General features: G+C 47.0%; 1 protein-coding gene across 1 annotated transcript; it reads left to right on the top strand.

Moving 5' to 3' along the window:
- The first annotated feature begins 90 nt into the window (after nucleotides 1-90).
- On the top strand, nucleotides 91-26,088 carry URB2 (URB2 ribosome biogenesis homolog). Its single transcript, XM_040242781.1, has 10 exons — nucleotides 91-344; nucleotides 2,033-2,171; nucleotides 4,199-4,375; nucleotides 6,189-9,510; nucleotides 12,180-12,340; nucleotides 14,922-15,032; nucleotides 15,491-15,733; nucleotides 19,325-19,412; nucleotides 21,882-22,021; nucleotides 25,645-26,088. Exons 2-10 carry the CDS (start codon nucleotides 2,046-2,048, stop codon nucleotides 25,840-25,842), a joined length of 4,566 nt encoding a protein of 1,521 aa, XP_040098715.1. The 5' UTR covers nucleotides 91-344; nucleotides 2,033-2,045; the 3' UTR covers nucleotides 25,843-26,088.
- The last annotated feature ends 1,332 nt before the right edge of the window (nucleotides 26,089-27,420 follow it).

The raw sequence follows: 27,420 nt of genomic DNA, 5'->3' as shown, positions 1-27,420 counted from the left end.
CTCGGCTGGCGATGCCTGGCGCGCGCGCCGCCCCGCCCCCCGCGCTCCTCCCGCCCCTCCCAGCGCCGGTCCGCCCAAACCGGGGCGGCTGGCTTTGGGCGGAAAAAGCGAGGGCCTCACGTGGTAGCTCCGGAGTCGGTCCCGTTGTCGCTGTCAGTCCTCGCGAGGTCCCGGACTGACCGCCGGGAGAGCTCCCGACGCGGGGACTGACCTCCGACCAGTCCGCTGCCCCTCACGGCGGGGCCTGCGTGAGTTCCTCACCCGGGGTGGCCTGCCGGTGAGTCCCCTCCCCGCCGGCCTTCCGCCCGGATCGCGGCTCCTACCCGGTGACCACGTCCCTCCAGGTGAGCTCCCCACCAGGGCACGGTCCTCCCCGCTGGTCGCGCCTTCGGCGGCCTCTCGCCTGCCTCCTGGCTGTTAGCTTCCTTGGGTTCCTCAGGGTTCCGGCGTGTGAACGCGCAACGACGGACGCGGCTTTGCTGTCCTCGCGGGTTTGTGGTCCTCAACGCGACTTTGCACGCGCGTTCGCAGATAGCGTTGCGGTCACCGGGAGCCCAAGGTTGGCAGGTCTAGGAGAGTGGTCTGGGGCGTCTTTGTAGCCAGTTCTTCAGACGCTTTTTAAGTACTTGGTAGCTGTCGTGATGGTCGTGATGGCTAACATTGAATTTAACAGTTAGTAACTGTTGGATGTATATTGGATGTTTTGACACACGGCAGGCTGACATCTTTTGACTGTTCTGGTCTCTGTAACAGAGGAAGGGTATCATTCCTTATTCCCTTGTAAAAATGCCTATAGAGAATTAATTCTGAAGGTAGGTCTGGAGAATTTCGGACCCCTTAGATTAAAAAAATCCAGTGATCCAGCTCTCGGTAGATCAAACTCTTTTCGTTTGAGAGTATTTAAAATAGAATCTTGAGGCCGCGATTTTTTCTCCAGATTTCACTGGTCCTATTTTGTTGCTGTTTGCGGTGCTGTGGTCAGTCCTTCAGTCGTGTCCGACTCTTTGTGACCCTGTGGACTGTGGCCCACCAGGTTCCTCTGTCCACGGGGTTCTCCAGGCAAGAATACTGAAGCGTGTTGCCATGCCCTTCTCCAGGGGATCTTCTGGCCCCCCGGGATGGACTTGCATCTCTGTGTCTCCAACATTGCAGGCATATTCTTTACTCACTGAGCCACCTGGGATCTCTATTTCAGTATTAAGTACCATGAAAAACTTTCTCCTTTGAGGAGCTGACTTGTTTACTTTTATATAATGAGAATAATTTAATCTGATATGTTTTCCATTTTTACTATGACTTTTAGGAAACTCAAAGCTACATTTACCTCAGTTTTATAGGATTATAAGTGGTTGGTATGTTTGTATTGCTGCTTTAGTCATAATTTTTTTTGTATTGTATTTTTCCAACATTAATTGTATAACTGTATTCTGTAGAGTCTTTAGAAGCAGTGTATTTTCGTAAATTAATGAAATTACTGTTGCAGCTGAAATAAGTCTTTCTGTTGGGACTGGGTTTATACTTTATTTCTTTTGAACTTGGAGAAATATTACCATTTCCAAATACTGCTTAACTTTTTAAACTGTTTAGTGGAGTGGATCCTAATACATACTCTACAGTATGTATGTATTAGGACATTTTTGCTGTAACAACCCTTTCAATCTAAAGCCATGTGTGAAAATAAAGTAATTTGAGTGTTCACAAGTAATTTGAACACTTTGGGTTTTGTTTCAGTGAATTCCTGCACACTGACCTCTGAGGATGTCATGTTTGATCACAGCAGGCATACTTGTACACGTGTGTGTAATCCATCTTCTGTCTGCTTTCATGTGAAAAGCATGAAAGTTTTCTTCTAGAAAACTCATGGACTCAAGCATCTTATATATTGACTTCTGCCCAATGGTGTTTTAATTCAGTGAATTGTTTTAAAAGGAGTATAAGTTATGTAGACAATAATGTACATAATGTTCATTTTTGGTACCTATTAAGTTTGACCTTTATATAGTGTATTTTTTTCCATTGCTTTAAATTGTAGGTAAAGTACCGAAATGGCAGCTGTTTATTCTGGCATTTCTGTGAAACTTAAAAGCAAGACAACGTCCTGGGAAGATAAACTAAAACTAGCTCACTTTGCTTGGATTTCTCACCAGTGTCTTCTTCCAAATAAAGAACAAGTAAGTTTAATGCAAAAGTTACATTTTTACGACCTAAACTAATGATCACTTATTAAATTGCATATTGATGTTTAGTTAAAATTTTAAAAGATTAGAGAAAAGGTTGGAGAAGGAAGCATGGTTAGAAAGTTAAAAGTAGTTTCAGTGAGAAAAAGTTAATAGATATTTCACTAACAAACTTTTTCTGTTACAAAACCTCAGCATTTCTTTTATGTTTGGAAATATCTCTTATATTCCAAATTATGTGGGTGTGTGATAAGTTACTTCAACCCTGTTCAACTCTTTGTGACCCTATGTACCGTAGCCTGCCAGGCTCCTCTGTCCATGGGATTCTCCAGGCAAGAATACTGGAGTGGGTTGCCATGCCCTTCTCCAGGGGATCTTCCCAACCCAAGGACTGAACCCGCGTCTCTTATATCACCTGCATTGGCAGGCAGGTTCTTTACCACTGGTGCCACTTGGGAAGCCCTAGGTATGTGCATCAGTGAACAAATTTGGACTTAGGTTACAGGAATTAGGTTCTGAGTCTGTTGGCAGTTTCATTTATTTGTAAATCCTAAGTGATGCTCCATAAGCAATTCTTATTGGTGTTTTTTGAACATCTTTGGAACTTGATGAATCAAAGGTTGGGAAGTAGAAAAGCTTTAGTATTTGTAATAACCCAAGGGGAATTAGATTATAAAGTGATAGATTAGAAACAGATTAGGAAGCAAGAAAGACATCATTCTTTGTTAACATTTCTCAAACTTATCTGACTAAGAAAAACTATTAACATAATGGAGACACCAGGATGATGAACTCATTAAAATGGATTAACATACAGTCATTTGGTGCCTTAGCAGTAAAGAATTCACCTGTCAATGCAGGAGACACAGGTTCGATCCCTGCGTTGGGAAGATCCCCTGAAGAAGGAAATGGCAACCCACTCCAGTATTCTTGCCTGGGAAATCCCATGGACAGAGGAGCCTGGTGGGCTACAGTACATGGGGTTGCAAAAGACATCACACACAACTTAGTGACTAGACAACAACAATAAAGCAGTTCAGAATTGTCAAAGATGGATTACCGCTGTTGAAATGATGAGATCCACTTTGTACAGCACCAGCAGAACTAGTAGTTTCTAAATCTGCCGGTATGTAAGAATCGTTTTGGCTGCCTGAGTGCCACCTGACAGCTGTGGCAGGCAGTTTGATCAAGGTTTCCACTATCCTTCTTGGGAGAGTTTTTTTCTTTTAGCATTTGCACTATTCATGCTGTTATGGACATTTCCGGTGTCTTGAGCTGAGGCCTCACCACCTTTCCTTGTGTTTATGAATAAGGAATCATGTCACAATAATGAAAACTATCCATGTTCAGCCCTCCTCCTAATACAGAATTTGTGAATCATTCATGGAAGACTCTGTCTTCTGAATGCAATAAGTAGGTTTAGAGATGAAGCTGCAGGTAACTGAGGAAGCCAGGACACAAACTCTGGTCTCCTGACTCTGCATCTTTGCTTCTGCGTGTCATTCTTTTTGTGGCCATCCTGAGCAATTGTTGTTGTGCTTTTAACTTTTAAAATTTAGAAGTGATTAGTTAGAAGAAACTGTTTCACTTGAAACTTTTTATTGACCCGTGGTGAAGGCAAAATTAGTTTTTTTCTTTTTTGTTTACTTTATTTATTTGGCTGTGCTGGGTCTTAGTTGGGGCACACAATATCTTTGTTGTGGTATTCAGGATCTTTTAGTTGTGGCATGTGGGATCTTGTTCCCTGACCAGGGATCGAACCCTTGCCCCCTGCATTGGGAGCATGGAGTCTTAGCCACTGGACCACCAGGGAAGTCCCCAAAGTTAGTTTTTTTAAAAAAATTGTTTAATAAACATATTTTAAGGTACTAAAACATAATATTACCAAAGATAAGTTTTAAAGAAAGTTCTTCCCCCTGGCAGTTGTATTTGGTTATTCATGGGATGTCCCTATAAATGTCCAGTGTGTTTCTTGATAAAGACATTCATTTATTTTTAAGTATACTTTTTTCCAAATTCAGGTATTGCTTGATTGGGCAAGGCAGTCGTTGGTTGGATTTTATAAGAAAAAACTTGAACTGAAGGAAGACATTGTTGAAAGGCTTTGGATCTATGTAGATAACATTCTACATAGCAGAAAACTGCAGAACCTCCTTAAGAATGGAAAGACAGTTAACCTTCAGATTTCCCTCATCAAGGTAATTAACAGTTTCCTGTGTTATCCTGTATGTGTTACATGGATCTCTGTTGCTTTCCTGTTAATGCCAGAGGCTTAATTGTCTTAGGGTTAATTATCTCAAGATGCAGAAAATACCAAGGTAGGAGGGGAGATGGCTTCCCAGGTAGTGCCAGTGGTAGAGAATCCAGCTGCCAGCGCAGGAGATGCTTGAGACGCGAGTCCGATCCTTGTGTCTAGAAGATCTCCTGGAGCAGGAAACGGCCACATGCTCCAGTATTCCTGCTGGGAAATCTCATGGATGGAGGAGCCTGGTGAGGTACAGTCTGTGGAGTTGCAAAGAGTCGGAAACGACTGAGCACGCACACAGCACAACAGCAGGGGAGAAGAAAAAATAGTACGTTTAGAGTTATAATAATGATTGATATCTATTGAAGGCATATCAAATTCTCTATACCAGGTGTCCCTAACCCCTGGGAGTTAGGAACTGGGCTGCACAGCAGGAGGTGAGCAGTGGGCAGGCCTCATCTGCCATGGCTTTCATCACTGACTGAACTAAGCACTTTATATTATTTAATATCGAATAAAAGATTAGAACTTTTTCATAAGCTGGTTAATTACCTTTTTAATTAGAAAAGGTATCCAGCAAATGATGCTTACTTTATGACTTCTTTCCCCTACCTTTTTGTTGGACTAGAGGGATATCAAAGGTCAAAATCTAGATGAGAATTTCCTCAAAGGTTTTTGACTCAGAGGGCAGGAGAAAAGCAGTAGAGGCTGGGAACAGAGGAATTAAATGGTTCACAGGCTTTAGTGGTTCTTGAAATTATGCTCTGAATTACGTCACTTTTTAAACTAATAGGTCAGTGGCACCAAACTGGATTATTCTGAATGGTCCTTAGGGGATGTGAGAAGAAAATATTTCATCTCTATATGATTTTTAAAAGGTCACCTTAATTTTTATGTATGCTTTATAATTGTATAAAATACTCGTACTATGGTGCATGTGTGTAATTTATAACCTTACCAGGTATAAAAGTGGAAAAAGTTGTATAATCAGAAATATTTGGAGATTGCTATAGTAGAGTGCTGTCATTTAAGTACAAAATATTTTTGGTTCAGCTTTTCCGGAGCCAGCAGTTATATGGATGGAGATAAACACACGTGTGTCATTGGGCTACTCATAACTTAGCCCCTGGGATAAATTTGATTCTCAGATGCTGTGAGGCTCGAAGCAAGTTGCATAGCCCATAAGTGGATTTTGGAATCTGCCTGGCCCTCATGATTTCTGTTTTTTGTGAATTTCAGAATTTTGAAAGCTGTAGACTAGGTTTACTCTTATCATAAGTAGTAACTGGCAATGTTTGTTTTCTTCTTTTAAGAATGCCTTTTGCTTTGGCTCTTTTAGATACAAACAGTATTACTGATTATAGAAATGTGTTTTGGACCACAGGATCGTAACCGAAGGCCACTGTCCCATCTACCTGTAGCATCTAAGTTGAATTATAGGTTTAGGTTCTAAGAAAACATGAAATCTTTGGACTTTAAGCCTTATAAAACTCTGCTATTTAGAAAGAGACAGCAGATACATAAAGGCATGGAGCCCTTTTCTTAATTTATATTGGTAGGAGATGGATGTGTGTAGGAATTAAGACAGGTCCTCTGCCTTCCTTTGATGTGCTAAGGAAAAGTCAAGTCCATTTAGATGTGCTAATCTGGGCATTTTTTCCTCATTAAGATCAGGGCAAGGAGTGAGTTTGCTCATTGTGTTGTGTTTTTTGAGTGTCTGCGGGTTTAGGGTCAGTGACGAGCTTCCTTTCTTTCTCAATACTCAGATCATCAACGAGAGGATAGCCGAGTTCTCTCTTTCGGGATCCCCGAGGAACATCTGTGTTGTGCTGAGCTGCTGCCAGGGCATCCTCTCGACACCTGCCCTTGCTGTCACCTACACGGCCAGGCAGGAGCTGATGGTCGACCTGCTGAGCCAGCTCTGCTGGTTGGCCTGTCGGCAGCCAGGAGCCATGACACCCCAGTTGTTTGAAGTCATTCACCTGAGCCTCAGCCACTACCTCTCACTTCAGCAGCAGCAGGTCAACCCGAGACGCGCCTTTGGGGAGGTGACTGGGCGCCTGCTCCAGCCCTGCCTGCTCTTGAGACACTTTCTCTCGGGGGGCACACGGACTCAGGCTGGCCAGGGCCAGCTGCGGCCAGCACTGGGCCGGGACATTAGGAATCAGATTGAGGCTGTGCTTCGAGGTGGAGCTTTTCAGCCTGAGCTGCTCCCTTCATACAGAGAGGAGCTCTTGGATCAGCAGCAAGGTGACTCAAAGATAGGGGCCATGAAGAATCTTCTAGCTCCCCTGGGCACTATGATTGCCAGGCTGGTAGATGCCGGCTACTGTGACCCGCCCCTTCAGGCTTCAGTGGTGGCCAACTCTGTGGCCTTGCTATACAAACTCTTTGTTGAGTCTTACCTCAAGGAGGGGAACCAGCTGCTTTGCTTCAAGGTGCTCCCTCAACTTTTTGGCTGCTTAAGAATTTCCCACCTGGAGGAGCAGAGGCAAGCCCTGTCCGTGTCCGACTGGACCACAGAACTCCTGGTTGTGGAACAGCTTCTAAATTCAGTGGCTAGTAACACCATCTACAACATCGCTGCAGACCGAATCCGGCATGGTGAGGTTCAGTTCCACTTTTACCGTCGTCTGGCTGAGTTACTGCTAAACCATCCACAGGCCCTCGTGCCGGCCTGGTTCCGCTGCCTCAAGGTTTTGCTCTCCCTGAATCATTTGATCCTGGAGCCAGACCTGGATGACCTGTTGGCTTCAGCATGGATCGATGCAGAAGTCACAGAGTTGCGGACCCAGAAAGCCCAGGAGGCACTGATCCACACGCTCTTCCAGACATATGCCAGGCTCCGGCAGGTACCCCGGCTGTTCGAGGAGGTGCTAGGGGTGCTCTGTCGCCCCGCAGCTGAGGCGCTGAGACTGCCATTGCTGGCTGCTGGCCCTGCCGTAGTGCTCCAAGAGTGCCTCCCGGAGCTGCCCCTGAGCCAGGTCCTGGACACATGGGCCCAGGTGCAGGAGCGGTTCCAGTCTCTGGTCTTGCCTGGCTTGCGGGGTGACGAGGACATGGCCCTGAAGTCCCTGTCACTGAGCTCGCTGCTGTACTGTGTCATGGTCCACGCGCGGAGCTTGGATGCTGGCTCACCCCTGCCCGTGGTCAGGCGCATGCGGCAGGCCATGGACGGGATGCTGCAGGGCCTCGTGAAGCCCCTGCTGGACCTCCTTCACAAACCCTGGCCCTCAACGCCTGAGCTCTGGCAGCAGAAGGTTGGCGACTCTGCGCTTCTGCTTGCCCACACCTGGGCCCAGGTGGACACCGTGCTGCGCTTGAACTGCAGCCCATACCGCTCTGAGCCCAGGGCCTTGGCGGGCGCCACCCCAGAACCCTCAGGCCCCCTTCCGCTGCTCCCGGGCGTGGAGGCCAAGCATTGGGAGGAGATAGAGGAGTTCACGCTTCAGTCCGACTCCCTTGGTCGGTATTGCTTGGAGCAGCTCCACCTGCAGAGAATGAAGAACACCTTACTGCAAGCCAGTTTCCAGTCTGAAGAAGCCCTCTGTGCTCTGAGGCGTGATGCCGCCTACATCCTGGGCTCTGGGAGAGCGAGTGTGACCCGGGGGACGTCAGCTTCCTGGGATGGCCAGGTTGGGACAGTGAGTGCGCTCACCTACCCCATCGCCCACTGGCACTTGGTCATGTCCAACCTCATGATTTTAACATCGTATCTCGGTCCAGATGACCTACAGTACCTGGCCAGTATCCTGCTGAGAACTTTACCAGTGAGCAAAGCCCAGGAAGGCTTAGCGGAGGAGGAACCAGATATCACACTCGGGAAGATCTCCCAGGCTGTCCTCCGCAGCCCCCTCTTCCCCGAAATGCAGTCCCTCCACTCCGCGTTCTTCCTGGGCTTGACCGCACGCTGCGGCAGCATCTTGTGTGCCGCTGCCCAGAGGGAGCCAGCTCTTCTCCGCCAGCAGCTGCCCTGGCTCTTTGAGGAGGATTACATGGTCATGGCTCACTGGGAAAGCAGATTTGCCAAAGTTGGATCTGAAGGTGTAGAGCCAAGAGAAGAAATTGCCCAAAATGTACTCTCGTTGGTCAGGGGTGACTCCCCCATTCAGCTGGAGGGGGAGCAGTTGGAGAGCATCCTGCAGCTGTTGGGGGTCCTTTCTGCTCTACAGCTCGACAGCCTCCTGGCACCCTATCATGTGCATTGTTTTCTTCTGTTACTGTCTGTGGCCGTCACCACGCCGGGCAGCTCTTGCTCCTCCTCCCTGACCCTCAGGTTTTTGAGGACGTGCTACCAGCTTCTCGGTTGCCTGCAGAGAGGCAAGAGTGCCCAGGCTGTGCTCAGGGTCATGTATGTTAGCGATATCTTTGAGATCACACTGACCTCCTTGTTCAGAGCCAGCAGGAGGTTTCTTGTGAGTGTGGACGACCCCTCTTGGCTGGAATTCCTCCAGGTGGTGGGAACGTTCTTAGAACAGCTCCTGCAGATGATTATCCAGAGAAGGCTCAGTCTGGGGCTCAATTTTGGGAAAATCCTTGCCTTCCTCTCCGGGCACCAACTGCACAGTGAAGTGACTTCAGGCAAACGGTCAGAAAATCAGATTCCTCTGGGCCAGCAGCTCATGCTGGTGTCCTTAACCAAGGTGTGCCAGGTGCTGGGGCCTTTAGTCAAGGAGCAGAAGCAGCAGGACGAGGCCCCAGAAGTGCTGCCCAAGCTGTTGAAGGAGGTGGTGCTGCAGGCGGGGGCTCTGCTCCAGCACTGCATGGCCCCTGGGGCCCAGGGCCGCCTCCTGCCCACTGTCATCTCGTCCTTGGGCTCGCTCTTGGAGGCCGATGTGGCCCTGCGCTCCAGGCACAATTGGACAGATGTTTCGAAAGGGACAGACAAAGCGCTGTCCGCCTACACCACTCTCTACCAGACCATCTATGCTCAGATCCTGTTGGAGTTGCCAGCCCTAGTGGGAGATCCCCGATCTTTCCAGGCAGCCATGCAGTTTTTAACTCTGTTCTTTTTGGTCCCAGAACTACATTCTCAGAAGGATTCTGTGTGTACCTCTGTGTTTCATTCTGTGAGAAAAGTCCTTGCAGGTGAGACGTTTTCTCTTGAGCTACTTCCATACTGTAGAGCTTTTGGTGAAAGGTCACTGAGTGGCAGCCAGGTGACCCACCCCCTTTTTTGAAACAGGTGTGCATTTCAGAGGGTACTATACCAGGAGCTGGTGGAAGCCCTCCCTGGTGTTCATTTCTAGCGTCTCCCTTCTTGGTGCATGTGAGCAGTCACTCACAATTGTTTTCCTGCTTTTTACACAAATAGCAGGCTTCTAGATATATTGTTTCATGCTTTAGTTCTTCACTTATTTTGGAGGTCATTCTAGTTTATAGTTTTGAATCACTCTTCTCTGATTGAGTCTTTCTGTCCTGGCCCCAGAAGTCAACGTAGACAGCTTCATCCCTATTTGTATCAGCTCTCCAGTATCAGATCTTCAGCACCACCAGTGGACTTAAGAAAGATTAAACCTGCCAACCCTTTAAAATTGCAGGTGACTTAATTTATAGGGAACCTCATGAAATTCCGTGAGGGTGGATATCGTCCCCCACGTCTCAGTGATCCTGGCCATTGTGGGGCCCTGGGTCCTGATTGGACAGCGGCTCAGCCCATGATGTCATTGCAGTGTTTAGCCGGATGTCACCCTTGCAGGCCAGCTAATCAGGACCGAAAACCCAGCCAGTGTCTTCATGCAGAATTCACTCCCTGCTGTCCCCAGGTCAGAGGTTAGCAGACCAGAGTCCATCCCTAACTTGATCTCATCAAGGTAGCACTGTTCCCAGTTGCTGTGGGCCTGTTTTCTTCTTATTTGCTTGTTACTGAAGTGGAGGCTAGTTAAGATCCTCTGAGGTGGGGCGGGGGACCCGCCAGCCTAGCCCAGCCCTCACAGTGCACACCGACCTCTCTGTTCCCTGGTGGGGAGGCTGCGGTGGCGAGCTAGGGCTGTGGTATGCTCGTACCCACAGATGTTCTTGGGCTTTGTAGGAAGAGAGGCCTCCTGGGCCACGGCCAGGGCAGAGGGCTGCTGCCTCCTTTCCTGGTCTGCTCTGGGTGGACTGACTTGGGGGCCTTGGTCACGTGTTCTGTGTTCTGTTTCACTCTGTCAGCAACTCTCACGGGATGGTGTCACCTTCTTAATGGGTAAAATTCAGTCTTCTGTTAACTCATTAAACATGTTCTGTTAAAGCATTTAAGACCAGTGTCCTAAGAAATGGCCGCTGGTGGTCTAAAGCTCTGGCCCCCTTCCCCTTTGTTAAATAGAATGGAGTGTCCTCCTTTATCCCTGAGACCCCTATAATTGGAGGCAGCCTCTGAGTCCTAATTATGTGTCCCTGGACTTGCGGTACCTTTTACCCCAGACAGAGCTGGGTCGGGGGGTGAGGCCTCATACCCTACTGCACCCCCAGATCATCGGCCTGAGTATTGGCAGTGTTGCCATGGGGGCAGGCCTCATGCACCTGGGCTGCTAGATTCGCCTCTAGAAGGGACTAGGGTGGTAAGAGGTCTGGAGGAAAGGCCAAGGAGGGTGGCCTGCGGCTTTGGGCTGGGAGAGGAAGGGTTGAGGTGACCACCTTGGTCCTTCGGGGTGAGTCAAGTAGGTCTCAGCTCAGAAAAATGAGAATTTGTAAGAAATGCTGTCTGACAGGAGAATTGACTACCTCGATTCAGTTATAAAAAACCATCACTTTTAAAAATGCTTCCTGTATATGTGGAACTGTGTCCTCCTCTGGAGATGAATAAGGTGTTGGTTTTGACCTAATTTAGTAAACAGACATTCACACAAATTACCAGAGTCACAGGGTGAGGAAAGGCTTTGAAGCAACCAGCACAGTGGACTCTGGCAGGCAAGGCCTCCTGTGGGAGATGGGTGAGGGGAGGGCAGTGAGGTCACGGTACTGACGTTCAGCCGTCCAGTGTTTGACCAACTCTAGGAGTTGGTGCTGTCCCACCCATTTCACAGATGAGAGAGTTGAGGCTCAGGGAGGTCGCGCCTCCAGAATCCTGCAGCTGTGGGACACTTGGACCTGGATGTTGTCTCTCAGAGCCTTGGGCCAGTCCACTCGCCCCCAGTGCTGCCTGTAGGAAACACAGATTGAGGCACAGGAGGGACTTGCTCAGGGCTCAGCTGGGCTCATCTGCTGGCTGGAACAGTTATGCTGGGGTTGGATCGTAAAGGGCCTTGAGCCCACTGACTGTGGGCTCTCTGATGAACCTGCAGATGCTGGGTGTACTTCGTAAGACTGTCCTGCATTAAGTAGGGGAACCAGGGTAACTGCAGCAGGCAGGCTCAATGACCCTGGGCTTCTTTCCATCCCTTCAACATCCCCATCTATGTAAAAGTGCCGCCCCACCCCTGAGCCCCTACTGAGTTCATAAATGAATATAAGAAAAGTAGAAAAGAGTATGAAGCAATTGTCAGTCACCTGTCTCCCACGGTCTAGAGGTAAGCCCTGCTGAACATCACCATCACCATCCTCTTGGACTCTTGACACTGGGTGCACAGGTGCTGTGGGCAGGGCACAGGGCCGGGTGTGAGCGGGTGGTGTCAGGCTGTGAGCGTGCCCTGCTTTTTCACTTGCACTGTGACTCTCCCTCCCCATGTCTCCGAAATGCTGGCCTGTACTGACTGCACACCATTTCATCTCGCTGAAATGATTTATTTAATCTGCCCCTTGTCTGCCATATCTTAGCAGCCTTGTTTCCCTCCCAGATCCTGCGATTCCGGTTCAGGTAGTTGAGGAGATTGAGCCTCACTTGGGAGCTTTGTTCACCCAAATGTTAGAGTCGGGGACGACAGAGGACTTCCGCATGTGGCTGCAGTGTATCCTCCAGGGGCTGGACGTCAGTAACCTGTGGAGAGCAGATCTGCAGGTGGGTTGCCCCTTTGGCTTCAATGGGAAAAGTTAGAAATGCCTGTGTCAGTGCTGAAATGACACAAATGTGCAATATCAATCCAACAGCAATTGTAGGCACCGTGGGAGTTTGGGACGGAGCTGTGGACTCAGGGGAGCCCAGGTCCTCAATGCACAGAGGCTGTATTTTCCAAAGGGGAACTCTTTCAAATTACAAGTGTGTTCTTATCATATGGAATACTATTGGGCTTCCCAGGTGGTGCTAGTGGTAAAGAACCTGCCTGCCAGTGCAGAAGACGATGTAAGAGGTGTGGGTTCGATCCTTGGGTCGAGAAAATCCCCTGGAGAAGGAAATGGCAACCCACTCCAATATTCTTGCCTGGAGAGTCCCATGGACAGAGGAGCCTGGCAAGCTACAGTTCGTAGGGTTGCGTAAGTCAGACACGACTAAAGAGACTTAGCATGCATAGCACGCACACACTCATAATCAGTCAGTCACTTCAGTTGCTCAGTCGTGTCCGACTCTTTGCGACCCCATGCATCGCAGCACGCCAGGCCTCCCTGTCCATCACCATCTCCCGGAGTTCACTCAGACTCACGTCCATCGAGTCCGTGATGCCATCCAGCCATCTCATCCTCGGTCGTCCCCTTCTCCTCCTGCCCCCAATCCCTCCCAGCATCAGAGTCTTTTCCAGTGAGTCAACTCTTTGCATGAGGTGGCCAAAGTACTGGAGCTTCAGCTTTAGCATCATTCCTTCCAGAGAAATCCCAGGGCTGATCTCCTTCAGAATGGACTGGTTGGATCTCCTTGCAGTCCAAGGGACTCTCAGGAGTCTTCTCCAACACCACAGTTCAAAAGCATCAATTCTTCGGTGCTCAGCCTTCTTCACAGTCCAACTCTCACATCCATACATGACCACAGGAAAAACCATAGCCTTGACTAGACGGACCTTAGTTGGCAAAGTAATGTCTCTGCTTTTGAATATACTATCTAGGTTGGTCATAACTTTTCTTCCAAGGAGTAAGCGTCTGCTGACACATAAAAAGTTAAGTGCTACTCTCCATTGTTTGAGATCACTCACATCATACTTTTGAAAATGTTACTTGGTTTGGTCACATAACCCAGCTCCCATGTGAGAATCTCTCAGGGTAGCAAGCTGCCCTTGGGCCCTCTGCCCCCAGCCTACTCAGTCATTGCTAACAAAGCCCTGACTTCACTCTAGGTCAGTGTGTCCAGGGAGACTCTGTGCTCGAGTTCGGTCCCCTGACCAGCCTGAGCACCAGACCGGCTGGAGGCTGTCGCTTGCACAGGAGGAGGAAAGCTAGGGGCTCACTGGGTCCCAGGCTCTCTCTGTTTCATGAGGGTTTTCTTGACTTCTGGTTAGAATTGGCACCCAGAGGTGGGTTTTGATGTGAGTGAGAGGAGAGCTGGTTGGGGGCAGATTAGGGGTGACAGAGGGAGCTTGCTGCTTCTCCATGTGAGCCCTCCCTCCACCCCCCAAACAGCATGTGCTTGCCTCTCTGGGAGTTTTCACTGTGTTTCTGCAGCTCCAAAGGCCTAGCTTTGAGAAGGCCTCTGGGCTTTCCTTCAGCCAACCAGCGAATACAACCCATGAACTTCCATTTACACCTGTTAGGGACTGCCCTGGCAGTTCAGTGGTTAAGACCCTGTGGTTCCACTATGGGGAGCTCAGATTTGATCCCTGATCAAGAAACAGATCTTGCATGCAGTATTTACTTATTAAAAAGAAAGAAAGATACCCATCAGCTAGTCAGAGGAACATCGTGGGAGAGGTGAGACTGAGCTGAGTTCAGAGATAAAGAAGATTTGAATGGAACTGGGGGTGTTGCTGTGGAGACGGGGAGGTGGAATGGGTGTGAGTAGGGAGATGGATGGCAGGGGCTGGGGCAGTAAGCGGACCCTTGATGGGGATACACAACCTTCAGGGAGGTGAAGAGGGGAGTGGATCTCAGCAGAGTGGGGGTGTCTGGTCAGAGGGAGCAAGGGCAAAGCGCAGAAGCTAGGATTTCATGGTGGGGGAGGCTACAGCATTAGGAGAGAATTAAGGGGCCGTCATAAGGCTCGAGTTCACGGTGTGAGATGCCCACATGGGTCTAGTCACTTCCCTTCTCATGGTTTAAAACCATCACCTGCCATCATGGCACTTGGTCTAATTGTTACACTTTGTCTGTGTTTCCTTCTGGCCCTGCTTTTTATCCCTAAGCACAGATGGATCTCATGGGTAAGGTATGGTGGCCTCCTCTTTTGACACCACCTTGATGAACTGGGCCTCTGATTAACATCTCTGCAATGTCTTCTGTTTCACTGGCCTGGCGTGTTTATATGTTTGGTTTAGTGAGGTGCTACAGAGAAGGCTCTTCCTTTGCCACAGTTCTGCCCACCAAGTTCATGTATTCCCTCAAGTGGTGTAAAGGGTGTCACCCTCAGGACTTGACCAGAGCCGAGTCTCACTCCCACCCCAGCGTGGGACTCTAACGGGCTCTGCTTTGTGACAGCACCGTGACTGGCCTGCTTCCTGAGATGGGCCTCCTTCCGGAGCCAGCTCCTTCCACTGCTAGTGTTTTCCCTTGTCCCCTAGGCTGTGTTGTCGGCTGCGACATTGGTTAAGTTACTCCTGAACTGTCCATGCAGTGAAGAGAAGGCTAGTTTATTCTGGCGTGCGTGCCCGCAGATGGTCACGGCTCTGATGGTGAGTACCTCTGGGTTGTGCATACCCCTGTCCCTGCCTTTCAGTCGCTTCTGCTTCTGTCATATTCTGGTTTTATTACGCAGAGCGTGTTTCTGGGGCTGTGTCCTGAGCTGTAAGCACTGTGCTTACAGCTTGTGCTTATGTTATTATCAGCTCTGAGTCTAACTTGTGCTATATGAGCAATGCCCTGGATTAGCACATTCTCAGAGCATAGGGTCTAAGCCTTCTCTCTGATCTTCTGTTTTCACTGGGAATCTGCATTAGTGGGCAAAGCCCATTTGTACTTAGGTATGGGTAGGGGGAGCCTCAGGAAGAAGAGGGTGGGGGTGTGGATGGAGATCAGGGTGGGACCTGGTCAGTGCTGGAGTCTGGACTTTCTTACCTCTGTCACTTCGGGTTTGGGGCTATTTCCCTGGAGATTTGCTTTCATTTTCTGTCCCTTGTTCCTTGCCCTGTAGCTGCAGACCCGAGAGGCTTGTCAGGAGCAGCCCTCGGCCCTGGTTCTAGTGGGGCCTGTCTTGGACGTCCTGGCTGCGCTGCTGCGGCAGGGGGAAGGGACCATCAGCAACCCGCACCACGTCAGCCTGGCCTTCAGCATCCTGCTGACCGTACCCTTGGACCACCTGAAGCCCCTTGAGTATGGGCGTATCTTCTCGAGGGCACACAACGTGCTCTTTTCAATCCTGCAGTGTCACCCGAAGGTGAGGAGGGCAGGGTGCATGTGGGCAGGGAAATGCAACCTTCAGAAGAACAGCAACAGGAGGAGCGTAAGGATTTGCAAGGCAAACTTTTTGCTTCCAGTGGTTTCTAGGGCCCAAGTGGTTTCTCATGCACAGGAGTGTGTGACCTTCACATCAGGCTGTGTTGAATCTGACACTTGAAACATGTCTGTGTAGTATGTGTTTCTGGAAGCCCGTTAGAAATTATTCTGTTTTTGCAGTTTTTGTTTAGTCACTAAGGTGTGTCTGACTCTTTGTGACCCCTTGGACTGTGGCCCACCAGGCTTCTCTGTCCATGGGATTTCCCAGACAAGAATACTGGAGTCGATTGCCACTTCCTTCTCCAGGGGATCTTCCCAACACAGGGACTGAACCTGCCTCTCCTGCATTGCAGGCAGACTTGTTACTGCTGAGACACAGGGATCATATATTTAAATGTCACTCACTGGCTTAGATCTCATCTTGGGTTTATAATTCAGTTGAATATAGTGAGTGAGGTATCCTGAGTTCTGGTTTTATAGTATGCCACTTTTTAAATAAAATGAGACTGGGAACAAATGCTTCATAGAAAAGAGTTCAGTTCAGCTGACATTTACTGAACACGTGCTGTGTGTCTTGTTTCACCCCTACAGCAACTCTGTAGTCAGTGACAATCCCATTTCATTGGCAGAGAAACTGATGCTCAGAGCTGCTGAATGATTTGATCACTGTCACTGCGCTGAGTCTGAATTTTAGCTAGAAGACTGGAATTCTTTGACCAGTGTTCATTTTGCTATGCCACTGCTCCTCATGATACATGAGAACTTCTAAAAAGGACAGATACACATATACATAGGCACATTCAAATATTTTTTTAATGTTTTAATGCTCTAAGTTTGGAGACCTGCCAATAATGTACTTTTTGAAAAATTTATTTTCTGGTAAACTAAGCACTCCATCCAATGTCCTCCCCACTTAACAATCGCCTTTGGCCCTGCCCATCTGGTCAGCCTCTTTGTTTGATAGATCACTGTTGATTCTTAGATTACTGTGTGACTGTAGAATATACATGCAATAAAGTGAAAGTGAAGTTGCTCAGTCGTGTCCAACTCTTTGCAACCCCACGGACTGTAGCCTACCAGGTTCCTCCATCCATGGGATTTTCCAGGCAAGAATACTAGAGTGGGTTGCCATTTCCTTCTCCAGGAGATCTTCCCAACCCAGGGATTGAACCCGGGTCTCCCGCATTGTAGGCAGACGCTTTACCATCTGAGCCACCAGGGAAGAGGTCAATACCAATCAATTATGAACTGGAACTGCAGATCTTGCAAAAGCTGTGGGATTTCATGCAGTTTTTGAAAGTAACATTGGAAAGCTGTGTGCATCTCCTGCAAAACCAATGATGAATAACCGTTGAGCAGAATTAGACCGTTGAATAGTAGGAGAGAGCTGGCAAGGATAACAACATGTCATTGCAGTAAAGAAGGACGTGACCTGTGACAGCTTGTGGGCACATTGCAGGGAGCAGGGCCCATGCGTTGGGTCATGTATGCAGTAGGTGATACAAAAGGGTTGATAGAAACCCCAGGCTAGAATCTGCTCAGGTGAATCTGAAGGGAATAGCACAAAGTGAGCCCGGCCGGGGTGCCCAGCAGTGCAGCAGCTGGTGCCATTCTGAGCTTTTGATATGTTTCACCTTATTTAATCCTCATGACAACCTGTTATCCTCAGTTTGCAAATGAGGAAATAGGCGTGGAAAGACTCAGTGCTCTGTCTAGGACTGCATGTTAAGCAGGGTGTGAGCTCAGATGGTCTGACCTTGGATCTGTGTGCTTTTCATCACTGTGATGTCAGGATGAAGCGAGGGCCTCAGGAAACATGGTGACACACTGAGAGATTTGGCAAGATGACCGCTTTCTGAACATGTTGCGGAAGTTGGTGATTTGACATAAAGAGTGGTATATTATGCTCTCCAGACCTTGCTTGAATAAACTGTACCAAAGAAAAGAGTCCTATCACTTGATTCACTCCTTGTTCACCCTGAGCCTTAGAGCAGTGCTGCTGAATAGAACTTCTCCTGGGCTGGGGGTGTTGGTACCTGCATCTCCCACGGGAACTGTTGGCCATGTCTTGACCATGTGAAATGTGGGCTAGAAATTGTATGACTAGGAACTGAATTTTAACTTAATTTAAATTTCAGTAGCCCCGTGTGGCTTCTGCCTGCTTTATTTGACAGTGTCTTGCTTTGATTATGATCTCAGGATCAGTTCAGTTCAGTTCGGTTGCTCAGTCGTGTCTGACTCTTTGTGACCCCATGGATTGCAGCACGCCAGGCTTCCCTGTCCATCACCAACTCCCAGAGCTTGCTCAAACTCATGTCCATTGAGTCAGTGATGCCATCCAACCATCTCATCCTCTGTTGTCCCCTTTTCTTCCTGCCTTCAATCTTTCCCAGCATCAGGGTCTTTTCCAGTGAGTCAGTTCTTCGCATCAGATGGCCAAAGATTTGGAGTTTCAGCTTCAGATCAGTCCTTCCAGTGAATATTCAGGACTGATTTCCTTTAGGATGGACTGGTTTGATCTTGCAGTCCAAGGGACTCTCAAGAGTCTTCTAAACACCACGGTTCAAAAGTATCAGTTCTTCAGCACTCAGCTCTCTTTATAATCCAACTCTCATACATGACTACTGGAAAAACCATAACTTTGACTAGACGGACCTTTGTTGGCAAAGTAATGTCTCTGCTTTTTAATGTGCTGTCTAGGTTGGTCATAGCTTTTCTTCCAAGGAGCAAGTGTCTTTTAATTTCATGGCTGCAGTCACCATCTGCAGTGATTTGGGAGCCCCCCCAAATAAAGTCTGTCACTGTTTCCATTGTTTCCCCATCTATTTGCCATGAAGTAATGGGACCGGATGCCATGATCTCCGTTTTCTGAACATTGAGCTTTAAGCCAACTTTTTCACTCTCCTCTTTCACTTTCATCAAGAGGCTCTTTAGTTCTTCGCTTTCTGCCATAAGAGTGGTGTCAGCTGCATATCTGAGGTTATTGATACTTCTTCTGGCTATCTTGACATCTCAGGATGGTTGAGTATGAAAGAATCCTGTTTATAACTTAAGATATCATTTTTCAAGATAAAGTCCCAGCCAGACCTTTTCATTGTTAAAAAATGAGAAATTTTGTTTCTCGTTTTAAATGGGTTTGCTTTATGTAATCTTTTTCTCTAGTGCCCATTATACTTGAATACATTGGCTACTGTACGTTTTGTTATTTGTTTCTACCCATATCCAGAATGCACCAGAAACAACTTAGAGTAAAAGACAGATTCAGCAAATTCTAAACCAGGATGGCTTCATTAGATTCCTAAAGTTATTCAGTGTGGGAGCCCTACTCCAACCATGAAAACAGGATGTAAAGCAGTTAAATAAGTAGAGTGAGCATTTCCCTAGAAAGTCCTGGCTAGAAGGAGTTGCTGCAACTGTTTTGAGTATCCTGATGGGTAAAGTTAAGAAGGAAATAAATACAACTTCCTTTAAAATAGAACTTGAAATAAACAGTTGCCTACATATTTTTAAATTCTTTTGTCTCTTATTGCAGGTAATGCTGAAAACCATCCCTTCTTTCCTGAACTGTTTTCATAGATTGGTGTGTTCAATTATACATGAAGGACGGCAGAAAGATAAAGGTAATTCAGAGAAACGGTATTATGCACAATTTCAAATGTGTTCATTTTACAGGTATCTCTGGCCACACATGTTACTAAAGGTAAAAATCTACCCAACTTAAACAACCCAATGAAGTTTAAATAAGATACATATTCAGATCATTAAAGGAATACTCAGAACAGTTTTTTTAAATGTCACACACAAAAAAGAGTCACATCCACAGCAGTGAATGCATTTGACATCCCCTAACTGAAATAGTTCTTTTCTGGAGGAAAAGAAGTCTGTGGATTCAAGAACTATTTCTGGAGCTCGTAGGTCAGTGGGGAGATAAAAGGGGAGTAGGCAGTAGCCGAGCCAGTTCATCACACATCTAATAAAAGGGTGGAGTCTCTGCAGTTCACCATTCCCACTGTATCTCTGCAAGGTCGTGTTTAACAGTGAAGCAAACTGCTATATGGCAATCGCATAAATTATGTGTACATCTGGTTTTCCAGCCTTGAAGTTGGTTGATTCTTGCTAAACTTCTGATTTGTAGGAGATTCTCATTATTCAGAAATTTGCATATAAAGTGAGACTCTCTGTACTGTGCTGTTTCAGATTTGTGTAGCGTGAACATACCGTGTGCTGTGCCTGGCACAAGGGTGGATGTGCTGGATGCTCAGGACTACAAAGGAGGGCCTGAGAGCTCAGCTTGGAGGGCGTCAGGGGGGAACCCCAAGACAGTAGCTCTGGACTAGAAATGTATGGGTGGTACTCACCCAAGGATATGGTGGTAATAATCCCCACTTGTGAATCAGGTTAATGGCTTTAGACTTGGAGATTTAAGCTACTTAACCAATTACCTTTTGCAGAAAGAGAAAAGGTAGAGTTATCACTGTAATTCTCAAATTATTTTGCCTAATTTTGGGGTCAGCTAGTAGTACAATTAGGTATTTCGCATTCTCATGTGACTTTGGAAACAGGTTCCTGCCCCTGTGCTGGCCGTGGGCGTGACCCCAGCTCTTTGCTCAGGCCCCTGAGATCAGTTCTGAACTAAAGAGCAAGAGCCTGGTTCTGGCTGTGCCATCCACTGTGGCAGAAGACCTGGTCCTGGCCTGGCAGTCAGGGTGGATTGGGTGTGTGCAGTATGTGGTCATCAGCATGCCCTCAAGTTTGACCTTGGGCTCTGGGTTCTGCCTTGTCATTGCTGGTGTGGCCCAGTCACCTCCCGTCAGGCCAGACTGGGCTCTCTATGTGTTCATGGCTTAATTGCAGAGCATCTTAGCTGGTTATACTCTTTAATGACCACATGTTAAATTTGGACTGAAATAACAGGTGCCAGGAATTCCTGTGTGAACCGCATGTGTCTTCAGAGTTTCTAGAGAGAAGATGTGGTATAGATTAGAAGCCAAAGAGGCTCGCTGATAAGTATTACTTATTGAAATGTTCAGTGGAGTGATGTTAACAGTTTATGTACTTTCATAAAATAGCATTCACCTAGAAAAATTGCTTATATGTAAGATATTTGTATATGTATTCAATATTTTAAAAAAGGCATTGTGCATTCCAAAAATTAAGCTCATTGTTGCATAATATATGTGTGAGAAACTGCATCCATTTGAAGTATATACTTCAGTGAGTTTTGACAGATAAATGCATGCCGGAAAGCACCACGACAGTTAAAACAGCATTTGTTTCATCCCCAGAAGAGCCCTCTTGGGGTCCAGCCCCAGCCCCTGGCAGCAGCCAATGTGCTTTTTGTCATTATAGGCTTGTTTGCATTTTCTAGAGTTTAATAAAAACAGTGTACTGCTCTGCTGAGGGAAAACCAGGGAGGTTGCTCTGCTGTGCCAGGGTACCTGGCCCACCCTGCTATGACACACTTGAGGGCGCATGTGTACCCTGGGTTGTGGTACATTTCAGACTGTTAGAATTGTGAGGAGGAGTTTGTTAAGGCCTGGGTGATCCTGGCATTCTAGGGGAAGAGCTAGGAGTCTGAAATAAATCTGGGAAACTGGGTAGATCTAGTAATGTTAGTTGAGTCATATATATCTCCAACCATGAAAGAAAAATCCTAGACGACTTTTGAAACTTAATGAGGCAAAGACACATCTTATCTTTAGAACCATTTGATATCAAAAGCCTTTTTTTTAAGATGGTTTTTCCTTTTTTTCCCCCATTTAAGTTTTCTTTTAGATATCCGTGTCCTTTTTAAATACAATAGCAATCCTAGATTCATCCTCAAATCTTGGTTATTCTAGTTCATCTCTTAAAAAAACAATCATGGACTCTTGAGTATTGTAAGTGTTCTTTTCTTTGTAATATAGATAAATATTTGGATGCATTGTCTCCCCCCAATTCTGTCTTCAAATTGAGCCAATTAGAGTCTAGGGGGGAAAAAAAAAAACAGAAGGTTTGGATAATTGGGGCTATGTTGAAAGTGTACAATTAGAAGAGTTAAAATGCATGGTTTCTGAATTAATTAGTTTGGAAACACTTTGCTTCCACAGGAAGTGCAGAGGACCTGCCGGCGGTGCTGGCGTGTGCCCGCCTCGTGGAAAGGATGTACAGCCACATGGCAGCGCGGGCCGAGGAGTTCCGGGTGTTTGCCCCTTTCATGGTGGCCCATTATGTGGTGGAGGCACAGAAGGTAGGCCGAGCCGCCTGCCTCCCCAGGCGCTTCTGTTCACAGCCCTCGATCACAGGCCTTCTGGCAGTATGACCCAGGGGGGCCTGGTGGTCCTCCCGGCGGCAGCAGCCCTGCGGGTGCAGCAGCCCTGCAGGGTCACTGAGAGGGCCATACAAAGATGCAGAGGCTGGTGGCGCCGGGCTTGCGGGCTCCTGCTGCCACCGTTAGGCCTTTTCTTGCTCCAGCACAAACCCTAGGCCTATTTTGCTTGGTCTCTTGGGTCATGAGGGAGATGATTACCCAAGTCCTAGAGCAGGAGACAGAAAGATGTCCTAGGGTCCCTCAGCAGCAGGGGGCTCAAGGGTTCATTGTGCGTGTGACTCAGCTGCTCTCACTCAAGTAGGTGACCTGGGAAAGACCCTGGTAGACTTGTTCAGGTGGATTGAAGGCTGTAGTCCCAGTTCATCTGACTTTAGGCTTCTGGATAATGCATTCATTCTTCAACAGTGATCTCACTTTGGTGTGTCAATGTGCTGTTTTTGTATTTCCACAAGACCCCCTGTGACCTGTGTAGTAAGTTCATTATAAGACTTCATGTCTTCTTTGTTTAAATGGAAAGTCAGAGGCTTAAAGTGCAGTATGTTCAGGTGTGTATCTCTCTACTTGTGTAGTATATCTTGCTCTCGATAGAATATCCTGTTGTGAATCTTTTAAGAATGGTGGTGAGTCACTGGTAAAGTGTTACATTAGAGGAGTCAGCGTTTCCTCTAAGGAGGGTCATCTGAATGGGATTCCTCAGAAAGCCTGGCGTGGTCTTGGCTTCCATCCTGACCCTGTTTCAGGGCGTTTCCACAGCCCCGACCCTGCTCCCTCAGTCAGTGGAGATGGCCGTCATGTGGGCAGGTGGTTGGGTGGGTGGGAGGCAGGTGTATGGGAGCCAGAGCCACATGCAAGGGCCCCTTCAAGTCGTCCTTTGAATGAGATGTGGGCTTGGAGTTTGGTTTCCTTGCAATTATTTAGCATTTTTATAGACTCTTGATATTTCCCAAGCAGTCATTACTGTGTGAGCTTTTGTTGGAACACGAGCTGAAGAACTGAATGAGACACCACAGTATCTCTTACCTAAGGACAAGAGGAGAGTCTGTAATTTGAAGCGTGAAGTCACTGATTATTATCCTGAGATTTACTGTGTGAAAAGTCTTTCGCATCCCAGCCTCATTATACATGTCTAATTTATGCTTATTGGTTATTTTTTAATTTTTAATCTTGAAGACCAAAGGCTTTGGGAATTACCTCAGGGAGTTGTGTCCCAGAATCCATTGGCAGGACAGTCTATGTTTTACCTTTTATTTGTTTTTAAAATTGGTAATAAAGAAAGTATTCTGTGTGCGTTAGTAGCTTCTCCTGAGAGAACCGTAAATCTTTGGAGACCAGGAAGACATGTTGTTTTAATTATAAGCTGGATGGCAGGCGTAGCTTGCCTTCCCCTCAAGTGTGTTAGCTCGCCTTCCCCTCGCGTTTTGGAGGCAGGTGCCATGGGTGAAGGTGTGTCAGTGATTGGGGCTGGTGACGATGAGACAGCCTCGGTCAGGGAGAGGCAGCCACTGCTGAAGACTGTTCCTTCCCTGCAGTGTTGTGTTACCCCTGGGCATGTGTCAGGGAAATTATGGTCACTTTTATCTTCTCTTTTACACATAGATCAGATTTACGGTTTTCCCTCTTTATTGATAGCTTTGGGTAAATAATTTGCACTACTCACTTGGCCTGCTGCTGCTGCTAAGTCACTTCAGTCGTGTCTGACTCTGTGTGACCCCATAGACGGCAGCCCACCAGGCTCTGCCGTCCCTGAGATTCTCCAGGCAAGAACACTGGAGTGGGTTGCCATTTCCTTCTCCAGTGCATGAAAGGAAAAGTGAAAGTGAAGTCGCTCAGTCGTGTCAGACTTCTAGCAACCCCATGGACCGAAGCCTGCTAGGCTCCTCTGCCCATTTTCCAGGCAAGAGTGCTGGAGTGGGTTGCCATTGCCTTCTCCTATTCACCTGGCCTAGGGTCCTTTTAAAAGTTACCTAGAAGTGTTTTCATTCATTGGCCAATGTTGTAGAAACTGGCTCCGCCTCTTGGTTTCTCATTAAGTTGTCTAAGGTGTGCAGTGCTTGTGTTACCCTGGTCCTACTGCCTTCTTGTTCCCCCACCCCACCCCACCCCACCCCACCCCACCCCACCCCACCCCATGCTCTGGGCTTTGCCTTCACCAGGAGACGCCAGGTAAAAGGATTGTGACATCTGAACTCCAGCACTTAGTTCAGATATCTGTTCTGCCCCGGGGGAAATTACTGTGCCTCTTCTTGCCTTTGGAAGGGGGATTGTTTGTTTAGTGAGTGATGATTCAGTGAATGATTGAGCAAGTTCTCACCCCAGCTAGTGAGGTTAAAGACTTCTGTTTTTAGTTTCTCTGTTTCATTTTTTCTTTCCTGCCCTAATACCTTAGTATGGAATCACAGACCAGTCCTTCCTCCTGCTGTCCTTGAATGTTCTTATCATCTAAAAATAGTAAAACTTAATTAAGGTGATTATCTGTCAGATGTTTTTTGAGCTATCATGTGAAACTAACCATAACTGTGAAGAATAGCATCATTAGTGGTAAAAACAAATGCCTCACAGAGGTTACCTTGGTGAATCATGCTTCTTCTAGTTAATAAACTGTATCCTCCCTAGAAGTGCATGTTTGCAGAGAGGCATGAGCCGCTAGGTCATCAGGACACTAATAAAGAACAAGCCACCCCCCAGGCTTGTCGGCTCGAACCTTCCTGCTGCTTCTGGTTGCTGCTGCTGTGGTGTACAGACTCTGTGCAGCCCAGGTCCAGCTGAAGCCTGCGAGGCCCTGGCAGGTTGAGCAGTGCCTGCTGTCTTGGCCTTTTTGTCCAGATACCAATCTGAATCTCTGATCTGAAAGTTTGTGCCAGTAGCAGATGTGGTCACACCAGAGCTGGACTGCCCACTTCTGCTGTAGCCCAGATTTTGGTTAACCCAGATTCTTTGGAAGGATTGCCTCCTTGGACACAGGGACCAATTAAATTATTCTGGGCATTTAGGGATTTAGGGCCCATTGTGTTATTGTTGAAAGAACTAAAAACCTATTAAATGGTAATTAGAAATCACATCTGTTGGGCCCTGTGACAAGATCTATCAGGGATCTGCTTGGAGAATGCTGCCCACCTGCCCTGCTCTGGAGGAAGTGGTGACTTTGCTGCCCTCATCCCTCAGGTAGGATAGCTTCCAGTAAGATTGGCCACTTGGAAGAATGTGACCCATAAGGTGACTCTTACTGTACGGTTTTTAAATCTAAAGCGTCCAGTTCTTAAATACCCCTGGTAAGCACAGAAGCATCATTTACTGAAGAGCAAAGCTACCTCTGTGATTTCATGATGTTTTACTACAGGTTTTTGTTGGCTTGAGTTGACCTCTATTTCTTCCAGATATAAACTTTTGAGATATGAATATTCAATTAAGTTACGTGCAAAATGACATTTTAAAAGGAGCATCTTTTCTCGAATTGGCGGCCACAGTCGGACTCCCTCGTCAGGCACTCTAGGGCCTGGCACCTGCCGTTTGCTCTCACAGACCAGTGTATTCCCTCACCCCAGGTCACTTTGTATCCAGCGGTGAAAGTCCTCCTGCAAGAGGGTGTCTACCTCATCCTGGACCTGTGCATTGAGTCCGACATCCAGTTCCTGCGGGCCTCACTGCAGCTGGGGGTGAGAGACGTCTTCAAGGAGCTGCACAGCGACTATGTGAAGCACCACAAGGCCAAGCGCGAGGGAGAGAAAAGATACGCTGTCTAAGCTGCACCAGGACGCGCCGCTGTGGCCCTGGGCCTGGGCGAGCTGGAGGCTGTCGGGCTTCAGATGCTTGAATTCACAGCGTTGAAATGTGTGCAAAATCCTTTGGGGTTTATATAATATGTATTGCCTTTTACACTGATTTTTTTCACACCGATTATTTTCTAACGTATTTTTTTAATGCAGTAAACATTACAATAGCATCCTGAAAATGATCCTGGGAAGTTGAATAAAAATTGCCAGATCTCCCTTGTGTCTGTTCTGAATGTGGTTCTTTGTCTTAGTCCAGTGTTTTAAGGTCCCCTCTCCCGCTAGGAACTGTGTGCTCAATTGCTCAGTCATGTCAGACTCTTTGCAACCCTATGGACTGTAACCTGCCAGGCTCCTCTGTCCATGGATTTTTCGAGGCGAGAGTACTGAAGTGGGTTGTCATTTCCTATTCCAGGGGCTCTTCCCAGCCCAGAGATCGAACCCACGTCTCCTGTGTCTCTTTCATTGGCAGGCGGATTCTTAACCACTGTGCTACCTGCGAAGTCCCTAGGAATTATGTAGAACTTGTTTTTTTCACTTCAGGTACCTGGTTATATAATGAAGCCCAATTTAAATCTCTTTGCCTTTTACATTCTTTAAGAAACATGGGGCGTGTTCTTGAAACACGGCTTTTCTGCCCTCCTTCCAAGGAGGTGCCCTCCTCCTGCACCCTTGGATGGAGCTGGGCAAATTGGAGCATTGAGAGGTGGTTGGCGTCAGCCGGGTGGCTGCTCTGGGCGGGGATAGTGGCCCCTACTGTGCAAGTGGATGCTTGGTGAGATGATTCTAGGCCTGGGGTTCCATGTTCTTCCTGCTTCCGCACACAGAAGTTTATTTTGGAATTTTATTTTCTTCTTTTTAAATTTTAATTTAATATTAAGTATTCTTGTTTTTCTCATATTGCCTAAGCAATGTGTAACAACCTCAGAAAATAAAAATAAAGGAAAAAATGTAGAAATATCCCCTGTCTTAGCTACCCAGACAGCCACAATCATCTTTCCACCCACCCACACACATATATATGTAGATATGTGTTTAAGTAAATGTGTAGTTGCTGAATTGGATCATAAATGTATTTTTTTTGTTGTACTTACCAGGCTTTTTTCCTGGGTAATATTTTAGTAACTTCTTGAGGACTATACAGATACTAGACACACTTTGTAGAGGCTGCATAGTAATCTGCTGAGCAGATGCAGCTGTTTTATTTAATAAATCCCCCATGATAGATGTCAGATTCTTTCCAAATTTTCTTCTACAGATGATGGTTGCAGCCAAGTCTTTCCTTCTGTCTTTAGTTATTTCTATAAGATAAATTCCCATAAGTTGTATTGTCAGAAAATCCTGTTGGTTTTTAAGGATTTATATAAATATTGGCAAATTATCCTCCAGAAAGTGTACAAATTTATTTTCCCTTCAGTGAATCAACTTCAATTATTATTGATTTTCTTTGTTTTAATGCCTCTTTGATGGTAAAGTGTTGTTTTGTTTTGAATTTCTCTAATTACTAAGAGATTTTTCATTTTTTATATCTACCATTTTATTTCTTAAATT

Source organism: Oryx dammah, unplaced genomic scaffold, assembly GCF_014754425.2.
Source record: "Oryx dammah isolate SB20612 unplaced genomic scaffold, SCBI_Odam_1.1 HiC_scaffold_6, whole genome shotgun sequence".
Lineage (NCBI taxonomy): Eukaryota > Metazoa > Chordata > Mammalia > Artiodactyla > Bovidae > Oryx > Oryx dammah.
Note: the sequence above shows the minus strand (reverse complement) of the source record. Positions and strands in the feature narration are given on the sequence as shown.